General features: G+C 39.9%; 1 protein-coding gene across 1 annotated transcript; it reads right to left on the bottom strand.

Moving 5' to 3' along the window:
* Positions 1-313: 313 nt before the first annotated feature.
* LOC131151649 (crocetin glucosyltransferase, chloroplastic-like) lies at positions 314-1,918 on the bottom strand. Its single transcript, XM_058102929.1, has one exon. It carries the CDS (start codon positions 1,873-1,875, stop codon positions 472-474), a length of 1,404 nt encoding a protein of 467 aa, XP_057958912.1. The 5' UTR covers positions 1,876-1,918; the 3' UTR covers positions 314-471.
* Between the last annotated feature and the right edge of the window lie 9,989 nt (positions 1,919-11,907).

Raw genomic sequence — 11,907 nt, 5'->3', positions numbered from 1 at the left:
GAGAGGTTCACAACTCAAGGAGCTACAATCTGAACGGTGGAGATCGGATTTGGAACTCGGGACTTGGGGTTTTTGCCCGTGAACAGTAACCGCGAATTTGGTATATTCTCTCTAATTCTCTTTGTATTTGTCAAGATTGTTGATATCTTGATGAGAGATATTTGTATCCTCTAATTACGATTAGAGAAGACTTTGTGTACCAATTATTTGATTGATAGTGGAGATTTTAACTGGACTAAGTCCCACGATTTTTCTTCCTTACACTAGGGAAGTTTTCCACGTAAAAAATTGCTTGTATTCTTGTAACTTGGTGTGATTGATTATTTCTCTTATTATTTTCAGCACATATAAAAGTAGAGATACACTATATTTGCTTGCATATAGGGAGAAAAATTATTCCGCTGTGGTTGTTTATTGATATCTCTCCCAACCTATATATATGAAAAGTCAAATGAGTGGTGGTTGTGCTGATTAACAACATTCTCCAATCTCATTCACAAAAGCCTTAAGATTCTTATCCGAAGATCCTCCTTGCTCCACCGCTTCTCTTGCCAATTCCCTCCACCCCTTTGCATTCCTCCGCATTTCTTCCCCTTTTTCACCCCCATCCATAACAGTTTCCAAGCACATCTTCATCTCGTCACTTTCTACCACGCTCTCCCCATTCACCCTGACGCGCACCCCCGTCTTCCACACGTCTTCAATCAGCTTGGCGTTCGTCCCTTGCTCTGCCCGTTGCGGAAACGCCACCACCGGAACTCCCGAAACCAGGCTCTCCAACGTCGAATTCCACCCGCAATGGGTCATGAAACAGCCCACCGCCGGATGCGCCAGAACCTCCACCTGCGAACACCACGCCACCACTATTCCTGCTCCTTCCAATTCCTCCCTGCAGCTCAGCTTATTGTCATCTTCCTCTCCTTCTAATTCCCCGTTCGCCGAGGCTCTTATCACCCACAAGAACGGCCGCTGGGTGTCTAGCAGCGCGCGTGCAATCTCCTCCATTTGTTGTTTCGATATCACCGAGATGCTTCCGAAGGACACGTAAATTACCGACGCTTCGGGCTTCGAGTTCAGCCATTCTGTATACTGATCACTTGAACTTTTAAAGAGTTCGCATCCGAAAGATCTGTCGGAGGGATCTTTACAGTCCAAAAATGCGGATGGAATCAACGGTCCTATTGGGACCAAATTAAGACTCTCGACGGCTCTGAACGCCTCCGGTTCCAATTGATCGAAACTGTTCACGAGAACCTTCGGGCTGGTTTCGGCATCAAGTGCTTCTATTTGCTCTTGAAATGCTTCGAGGAAGGCGTATGCATTGTTGGAGGAGGGCACTAAGAAGGAGGGCAGGTCACGGCTCGTCAAGGATGGCAAGTGTGGTAATTTTACGGAACATGAGGGGTCAATGCTATTGTTCTTGATGACGCCTTCGTAACCGTGGAAGTAGAAATAGTAAACATCCAAGACGGTAGCTGGTTGAATCCAAAAGAGCGCCGACGGAATGTGAAACTCACGCGCCACCACAGCCACCCAGGTAAGGAGCAAGGTGTAGATCAAGCAAGTGATGGGGTGGCCTCGGGTTGCGCTGGACTCGATGAGGGCGGTGAGAGTTTCGGAGCCGCGACGCTTGATCTCGGCCAAGTAGAGGTTGGTGTCGTCCGTCGGTTTTGAGCCGTCGTCGTAGCCGTCGGAAAAGGTGGCGAGAGTTAACCCCTCAGGAACGATGGCCTTGCTCATGCGGCGTTGGGCGGACACGGTGGTGGCGAGGGTGACCTTCACGCCGGTTCGAAGAAGTCTCTTCGCGAGTTGGAGGGCTGGGTTGATATGGCCTTGGGTAGGGAAAGTAACGAGGAGGACGTGACGATGCGCCATAGGGGGCGTGGCTTGGCGGGATCCGAATCCGGATGCTGAGGGTTTTCTGGCTTGCAGCGAGTTGACGGAGCTAGTATATGGGCTTTATATACTATGCGAACCCTAATAATATGGGTAGGTATAACATGCTGACATGAAATAAAAATAATACTTATTACAATATAATATAATATAAATTTGTCTAATCCTCTTAGGTTTACTCCAAAAGAAAGTCACATTTATTGTATTTAATAATTAAGAAGATTTTATTAATTAAAAATGCATTAAACTCTATTAGGCAAGGATTAGGCAGTGTGAGTAGCAGTTAAAAGCACTCCATAGAACCTTAGGTTAAGAATCAGATAGTCAAGATCTTATCTATTGCAAAAATAAGTGACATTAAATCTATCTCCAATAGAATAAAGGAGCTAGATAATGAGGAGTTATGAAGACAAGATTCGAGCTCTCAATAGGAGAAGATCCTCAAACATCTAAAGTCAAAAGTAGTATATCAGGAAGATATGTAGTTAAAGACTATGAGGATGCACTGAAACATGAAGTTCAAAGTGCCCTTAGAGATATTGATGAAACAAGAGTTTTGTTAGACATAACAATGGATATTCACAAAGCTCAAGATGAGCTGAATAAGTTATTACTCAAAGAAAAGTGGACATAAGATGAAGTTTTAAAGATTCAAGATAAAGTAAATAGTAGGCTGAATGAGGTAGAAAATCTCAGAGCCAAAAAATTAGCTAACGTTGAAGCAATTCTTGCTAGAACTAGCAGAGCATTTGCAATGGGTAGAACTGCAAGAGCAGGACCATCAACCCATAGGGAAATAGTAAGTTTTCCTGAGGTTTCGTATTAGGATGCAAAACCAGTATGACAGCCCCTAAGATTAGAACTAAAACCGTGGGAGCGAAAGAAGTTATCTTTTGAGCAGATGCTCCAATCAACAAGACAACCAGAAACGGTTCTTGATTATCCGAGAAGAATTCAGGAGGAATTTAGACCTAAGAAAAGTATTCCAGAGGGAGTACCCCAGAATGGGACAATACTAAGGCTAGATTGCGAAAAGAATCTTGTAGTGGCCATTGATGACTGGGCAATGGATATTAGATTCAATATTCTTAGCCATGGTGTAGAGACTTGGACGGTAAAGTGAGCTTATAAGTTTGTTGTGTCTATCTTAAGGGGAAACGTAGGAAATTGTTGGGAAATATTGCAGAGAAACTCATATGTGAGTACAATAATTACAAATACAATCGAGACCCCATATGAGGTCATAGCTATTATCGCAGATTTCCTCAAATAGGAGTTTGTGGGATACTCTCTAGTAGATAGAAGAGAGGAATTGATTGAAAAAGCACGAATGGCTATCACAAATATTCAAATTTGTGATATGTGCTATTTCAAAGAATACTTGTGTGAGTTTCAACACTGGTATTATCAACTAGGGCCTCAGGGCCAAGCTTATGCCAAAGAAGGGTTTGTGCAGAAACTACTAGGTAGTTGGCTAGGATTGGTAGCACAAGTTGTTGACTTTTTGAGTTCGAACCTTGGTTTTGATAATGACAAACCGCAAGTTTCTTATGTATGTATCCAGTGTTTGAACAGGTAACATTTTAGAACACACACATAAGAAGAATGAAAATGGAAGTTAAAAGAAACTCGAAGGACATGTACATCAGCTGGCGTATTCCAAGGAAGTCACAAGAGTAAAGGAGATTGAAAACATTTAAATTTCACTTGTATTGCATTTAGTTTTTCTATTTGCTCTGTAATATTTGCATCTGTATACATGATATGAATAAAGCTCTGTTGACCCTATGGGTCATATCCCGATTTTGATAATGACAAATACTCAAATATTTAATGGCTATCTAGTTCATGTGCAGGTTTATATTAGTAGATACACTGATGACACATGAAGTAAAGCATGAAGACCCTGAAGATCATTTTTATTATATTTCATTATTATTCAATTTGGGTATGTAATAGTAATTAGGGAAAATGGTCTATAATAATCAATGCTTTATCGGCATGATAGGGTAGATAAGTTCAAATGACCCTAGGGAAACCAAATGACCGTATGGCACCCTTCGATCGATTGATGCCAAAATTTTTTCGGTGTCTTAAAAAAGACCTAGAATGACCCTAAGATTCACATGCATGCATAAACATATATGCTTATATGAATAGGGTGAATGTATAAGGGACTTGGAACCAAAATGCAATAAAAATGCATGTTTGGTCGACCGAACTTTCACAGTGTAAATCATTCGGTGGACTGAACCAGTCAAGCAGTCGACATTTTGACCATAGCTCGGTCGATCGTACTGTACCAAGTTCATATGACTTGGTCGACCGAACTCCCACCGAGTCAACATTTGACACCTCGGTCGATCGATCAAATTTAAATGGGCAGCGCCCTGGTCGACCGAACCCACATGTGGGAGAATCCAACACCTTGGTCGACCAAACTTCATAGTTCAAAATCACCTGGTCAACCGAACCGCACAGAAATGGAAAAATCTCTTTGGAACCCTGTTGTTTGGTCGACCGAACTTCCAGTTCAAATTTTACCCGGTCGACCAAACTTGGACACTTCGTCAACCAAACCTCACCTTCAGTCGACCAGTGCTCTCAGGTTGCCATATTATTTTTACCGTGGTTAAAATATTTAAACAAGATTAATTGGGTTAAAATGGTTTAAAACAATACTAATAATCCCCTATGTGTCCTGTATGATTATAATTATAGGGTAGCTTATAAATACCCTCTCATTTGAAAATATTAGCACCAAAATTAGCAATCTTAATAAGGAAAAATCCTCTGAAATTCAAAAAAACTCCTATACTCATTTTTGAGCCTCCTATACTCATTCTTACCAGATTTTATTACTTAAATCTATTTGTAAGTGTGATTGAGTGTTCTTCTCATTAGGTTTCAACTCTCTTTTGTTCTTGTTGATTGAGATTATTTTATTAGAGAGCTAAACTTGAAGTTTCCCTAGGAGACTTTGTTAATAAGTCTTCCCTAGGAATACTTTATTGAGCTTTTGAGTTTTGCATTGTCATTGCAATACTCAAGGAGTTCACACTGGATTTTGATTGCTAAAATATTTTACAAATCACTTTCAAAATATCTCCCGTGCTTAAATTTGAGAAATATATATTTTGAGATTTTTGCTGGAGTGCTAAAAGATCTTTGTTGTTACACCTTTGATTGAGATTATCATTTTAATACAAAGATCAAATAACTATTTTACAAACCATTGTCAAATATCTCTTGTGGTTTATTTTGATAAAAACTTCTGTTGAGATATTTGAAGTATACTTGTGATCTTTGCTAGTGCATTGTGATTGAGAATATTATTTTGACACAAAGATCCTATCACTTACACTCTCACGTACTGATTGCATTATTGGCTTTAATTTTGAGAGTAGGCACTAAGGCTACACTGAGCTTATTATATCTTATCATTTAGTAGTGTGTTGATTATATTGGTACATATCAGCTTGTGTAAGAAGCATTTCCTTGTACGCAAAATTTTCAAATTTTTTGTATTCCAGGCATGGACCTGAAAAAGGAGACTAGCCCTATCAAATAGTCCCAGACTAGCATAAATCTGGTTAGGAAAGTTAGGTGCACCATCCTAGTAAGGTGTGTTGGTTGAGGTCAGCCCCTTGAATTGACTTGGTTGTAATCGGTGCTGCTCCACCCGTGAAGTAAGCCATTAGTGGAATCATCGGACTTGCGAGTTAGAAGCAGGGACGTAGGCACAATTGGTCAAATCTCGATAACATATCGTGTGTATACTTTATTTTATTGCAATTTATTTACTACACGTGTATGTTATTCTTCAATTGTCAGTGAATGCTGCGCATGATTTAAATTTCCGCATATTATATTTATCTGCGCATTTGGAATTGCATAGAAAGACCCTAGGTTGTGAAAAACTGCTAACATTTGGTTTAACTTAGGAATAAGTTTTAAAAATTCTAATTCACCCCCCTCTTGGGAATATACCAAAACTAACAAGCTCAAACAAGACCGTAGATTGACCATAGGGATCTGAATGACCTTAGGACACCCTTCGGTCGACTAACGCCGAATTTTTTTGGTAGACCTCAAAAAGACCTAGACTGACCTTAGGTCCCCCATGCATGCATAAAAGAGTGCCCTATTAAAATTAAGTTAATCATCATATGAACAGGGACATCATTTTAAAGAGAAAAAGACCGAAAATTCCCAAATTGGCATGTTCGATCGACTGAACTCAATTACACTTAAATTTTTGGTCGACCAAACCCCGGACGGGTCAACAGGTTGACACCTCGATCGATCGACCAGAAACATATAGCAACGCCCTGGTGGACCGAACCTCCCATGGTCAACAAGTTGACTGCTCGATTTTCCGACCAAGATTATATGGGCAACGTCCTAGTCAGCTGAACCTTCATGTAGGAAATGTCAACCGCCTGGTCGACCGAACTGACTAGTTCAAAAAGACCTAGTCGATCGATCCGTGCAGATTTGGAAAATTTTCTTTGAAACCCACAAGTACAGTCGACCATCTTTCTAGTTCAAAATACTCCTGATCAATCGAATTAGAATACTCGGTCAACCGAACCTTAAGTATGGTCGACCGATGCTCTTGGGTTGGCGAATTTTACTGAGGTTAAAAACGTTGTTATTTTTACTAACCTCATTTAAACCTTTTCTAAAATGACTAATATGTCCCTAATAGTCAGATTTTCTAAGGAGTCTATATAGACCCCCTCATAACTCAAAATTAGCAAGATAATTAGTTAGAAAATCCTCTCAATTTTTTTTATATCACATTTTTATCTTCCTAAGCTTGTTTTTCATCCTCTCTTGTTATAAATTCGAAAAATATTTTTCAATAGAGTATTCTTTATTTTGGGCATTTTATTTTTACAAATCATATTACTTATACTCTCATATCCCATTATTTTCAAAATCATTATTTTGAGAATAAATCCTAAGTTTTCTCCATATATTTTCATTGATAAATATCTTTCAAGAAAAACTTGTTTATTGCTTGTAAATCTTGCACACATATTGTAAGACTTCAAAAGGCTCAAATATTCTTCATTGCAAAATTATTTTTGAGCAAGAATCCTAATTCCCCTAAGCTTTATTTGAAAAACTAATTTTTAGGAAAACGCCTAACATATTGAAAAGAGTACCTTGACCATATTCTTATTTTAATATCTTTGTTTGGATGGTCTCTTACTTTTGTTAGTAAGAAAATTATTTTTCACACTCGATCTTTATTGAGAAATAATTTTTTTCTGTGAAAAATACACAATCTCACATTGAGCTTTAATTCATATCATATGTGAGTGCATTATTTGGTTGAGCATATTGGTGCAAATTTGCTTAGTGTAAGAAGCACTTTACTTGTACGCAATTTATGTTATGCCCCGAACCCGCAGATGGGCCCCAAGTGTGAATTAAGTAACCTAACCTATCTTTGTATAAATTAAAACATACATGATACTACACTGAATGAGAATCCGACCCTATGGGGTACATGTATACCCTATACACATTTACATACACATACATACACATCACACACGCAGTGGAAATGTTCTTTCTAATACATACAACGTATACCAGAGTCTACACGTAACCAGATTCTACACTCCCACATACAGTACATACCCCAGGTGTCTACAAAACCTAACAATGACCACCTGGTTAAAATATCAGTATTTACTCAAGTACTACACGCAGCTAACTAACAACCACACTCCCGAACCCTAGGATGCTAGATTCGGCTACTTGAGGGACCTGAAACACATTTATATATTCGGGGCGAGACACCTCTCAATAAGGAAGAAACATGTTATATTCGTGTGTGGCGCATAAGTGATATTTTGACATAAAACATAACACAATACAGTTCCAGTATTTTCACAATCCAGTTCCAATATATACGATACAAAACATACGGTCAGTGTCATCACACTCTTTGGCCGAAACCGGCCGCATTACATGGAGCACTCGATACCCTGGCATTAGCCGAAGCCCCACAATGATACCGTTGGTAATACAGTGTCCACTCATACCCATCGGTGACCAACCGAAACAAACATGTGATATTTCACACCCTTGGATATAGAGCCAGACACTCTCACCCACGGTATTTAGCCGAGACATGGCGTTTGCCCACGGTAATTAGCCGAGACGTGGCAATTTCACAAAACCTGGAACATTTTGGAACTCATGTTTCTATACCTCTCAGCTTATGCTAATTAGCCATCACAGATGGTTTCACAAACTTGAAACATTTTACATACAACAGTACATTCCACACTTATTTGGGTATACAAAAAAACATATCGTTTTCAATTAGAGAATACAGTTTAATACAAATACAGGTACGGTCATCTCAATTCCACAATTTATACAAATATACAATTTTCTAACAGAAACAGAGATGATACCCGAGACCCCTAATTTTTTTAAAAAAAAACGATAACCCAAAAATCCCACATTTTCACTTGATATATTTTCCCAAATAAGTAGACAAAACATGCATACAATCATAAACCACAAGTCTACCGATTCTGATTTAAAAAATAACTGATATAAATAGAATCCCCTTACATTTTCTCGAATACCAAAACCCAAACTCTATGGCTCCAAAACTACGAATCGAGTTCCCAAAACCTAAACATTAAAGAACTATACTTGACTATAATTCTCACTACTACATATATACCAAAATGAAAAAAAAAATTGAACCCTTACCTCGATTGTGTCAAAACCCCAAAAATCCTCGAAACAAAATTTCGATATGCTATAAACGTAGAGATTCTCCTTTTGATCCACATAACAACGTCAGATCGTTGATTCTAGTAACGAACGACCCGAAATCTTAGAGAGAAAGAGAGAATTTCAAGTTCTAGAGAGAGAGAGAGAGAGAGAGAGAGAGAGAGAGAGAGGAAAGAGAGAGAGAGGGAGAGAGAGAGAGAGAGAGAGAGAGAGAGAGAGAGAGAGAGAGAGAGAGAGAGAGGATTTTGATTTCTTAACCATGAAGCAATGGAAAATTCAACCTATAGACCTTTGACCAGGCCAAACTCATTGACGAGATAGCGTCCTCATGAACGAGCCGCAAAAGGAAGTTCGTCGAAGTCAAGGTGGACTCGTTGACGAGCTTAAGATTTCAAAATTTCTCAAAATCCCTTGGTATCTCCTCGTTGACGAGCTATTGAATCTCGTCGCTGAGCTGCACAAGAGACTTCGTTGACGAGAAAAGAAGCCGCGTCAACGAGCTCTGCTGATTTTTACCTTTTAAAATTTTCCTTCTCTTTTCTTATTTATTTAATACACTTATCTCAGGTTGGGTTCTTACAACCTCCCCTTCTTACAAAATTTTGTCCTTGAAATTTGTAATCTCTCATTTACCAACTCAACAACATACCTAAACACATACCCGAATCTAGAAAGAGTCGACGACCACCCACATAGCAGCCCTGTCCTAAATACATACATACCCTCACTTATGGCAGAGGAATACCATGGTTACATACATACCATCTCGGGAGCTCACAATATTACAAAACTCTACCAGAGACTAACCACACACCATTACTACGAAAATAGAATAATACATACATACCCATACCGATCCTGCTACCGAAGCTACTACTTAGAACAACTATGGATATTTCTGGGGTATTTTTATCTCTAACTCCGAAGAAGCTTCCTCAACCGAGTGATTCTACCACAGTATTTTTACAAACGGTATCTCCTTGGTACGCAACTTCTGAACTTTCTGGTCCAGAATCTGAGCGGGTATCTCCTCATACACCAAAGCATCCCCAATTTCTAAGGATTTGTAACTAATCACATGAGACGGATCTGGAACATACATTCTCAACATGGATACATGGAACATATCGTGGATCCGAGAGAGCGCTGGGGATAGTGCAATCCTGTAGGCTACCAGACCCACTCATTTAAGTACCTCAAATGGTCCGATATACCTCGGGTTCAACTTGCCCTTCTTTCCGAATCTCATCACCCCTTTCATCGGAGTGATTCTCAGAAATACCTTACCCCCACCTCGAATTCCAACTCACGACGGTGAACATCCGTGTAACTCTTTTGCCGACTCTAACTTGATTCAATTCTATCCCTAATTAATCTGACTTTGGGAATCAATATCTGCTATTCATTGATCTCATCCCAATACAAAGGAGACCTGCATCTCTGACCATACAATGCTTCGAAAGGTGCCATACCAATACTAGCTTGGAAGCTATTGTTATAGGCAAATTCCACTAACGGTAGAAATCGAATTCAACTACCGCCAAAATCTAACACGCAAGCCCATAACATATCCTCCAAGATCTGTATCATATTCTCTGACTATCCATCAATATGGGGATGGAACGCTGTACTGAAAGTAAACTTCATCCCCAATGCTTCCTATAAGCTCTTCTAGAATTGAGAAGTGAACCTTGGGTCTTGATCTAAAAGAATGGACACTGGTACCCCATGCATTTTGACTATCTCCTGCACGTATAGATTTGCTAGCCTAGTCAAGGAGTAGCTAACCTTCATTGGTACAAAGTGAGTAGATTTAGTCAACCTGTCCACGATTACCCAGATTGCATTCTGCCTGTGAACTGCTGGTGGTAACCTGGTGACAAAGTCCATGAAGATGTGCTCCCATTTCCACTCCGGGATGTTCAATGGCTACAACGACCCCGTTGGCATCTGATGTTCAGCCTTTACCTGCTAACACATCAAGCATTACTCCACAAATCGAGCAATCTCTCTTTTCATACCACTCCACTAGAATGGCTCGCGTAAATCTTGATACATCTTCGTACTACTTGGATGTACTGTATATAAAGAACGATGTGCCTCCTATAGGATCGTTCTCTTTATACCTTCGTCATTTGGAATGCATAGCCTGGTCCAAAACCTCAGCACACCTCCCTCGGAGATGTTAAAATCTGCAACCAACCCTTGCTGCACTTTCCCACGGTCTCAACTAACTCCGCATCATTAGCCTGAGTGACTTTAACCCTATTTAATAACGTCAGTTAGATCACCAAGATAGCAATGAAAACCTGATGATTACCCTTCACCAACTCCACGCCAAGACTTTCTAGATCCCGTCTGATATGATGTTGAGTTATAACTGTAGATACGGCTGCATGCTTTGACTTCCGACTTAACGCATCAACTACCACGTTAGCTTTCCCAAAATGATTGCTAATGGTGTAATAATAGTCCTTAATCAGTTTCAGCCACCTTCTCTGCCTCATGTTCAACTCCTTCCGTGTTAAAAAGTATTTGAGGCTCTTGCGGTATGTGAAGATCTCACACTGCTCACCGTATAAGTAGTGTCTCTAGATCTTCAACGCATATACCACTGCCACCAACTCCAAATCATCCGTGGGATAGTTCTTCTCATACTCCTTGAGTTGCCAAGAAGCATAAGAAATTACCTTACCCTATTGCATCAACTCACATCCTAAACAGTTCAAAGATGTGCGTCACTATATATCACAAAACCGCCATCCCTAGAAGGAATGACCAAGACCTGAGTAGTGACCAATCGATGTTTCAACTCTTTGAAACACTTCTCACAATCATCAGTCCATTCAAATCTCACACCCTTCCTCATGAACCGTGTTAGAGGGCCAGATAACTTGGAGAATCCCTCCACGAACCGCCGGTAGTACCCAGCCAGTCCTAGGAAACTTTGAACATCCTGTGTGCTCTTTAGTTTCACCCAGTCAACCACTACTTCTATCTTACTTTGATCAACTGAGATACCACCTCTCGACATGACATGGCCAAGAAATGCGACCTGCTTCAACCAGAACTCACATTTATTCAACTTGGCATACAACTTCTTCTCCCGTAGAACCTGAAGTACCAACCTCAGATGGTTTTCGTGCTCTTTTGAAGTCTTAAAATATACCAAATATCGTCGATGAACACCACTACAAACTGATTTAGGTATTCATGGAAAACCCTGTTCATTAGGTCTAT

Source organism: Malania oleifera, chromosome 3 (assembly GCF_029873635.1).
Source record: "Malania oleifera isolate guangnan ecotype guangnan chromosome 3, ASM2987363v1, whole genome shotgun sequence".
In the NCBI taxonomy this organism is placed as follows: Eukaryota; Viridiplantae; Streptophyta; class Magnoliopsida; order Santalales; family Ximeniaceae; genus Malania; species Malania oleifera.
This window is presented reverse-complemented; position numbering and strand designations above follow the sequence as displayed.

What these genes read in the sequence shown, in the direction of transcription:
- LOC131151649 (XM_058102929.1), bottom strand. Translation starts at nt 1,875, where the DNA reads ATGGCGCATCGTCACGTCCTCCTCGTTACTTTCCCTACCCAAGGCCAT.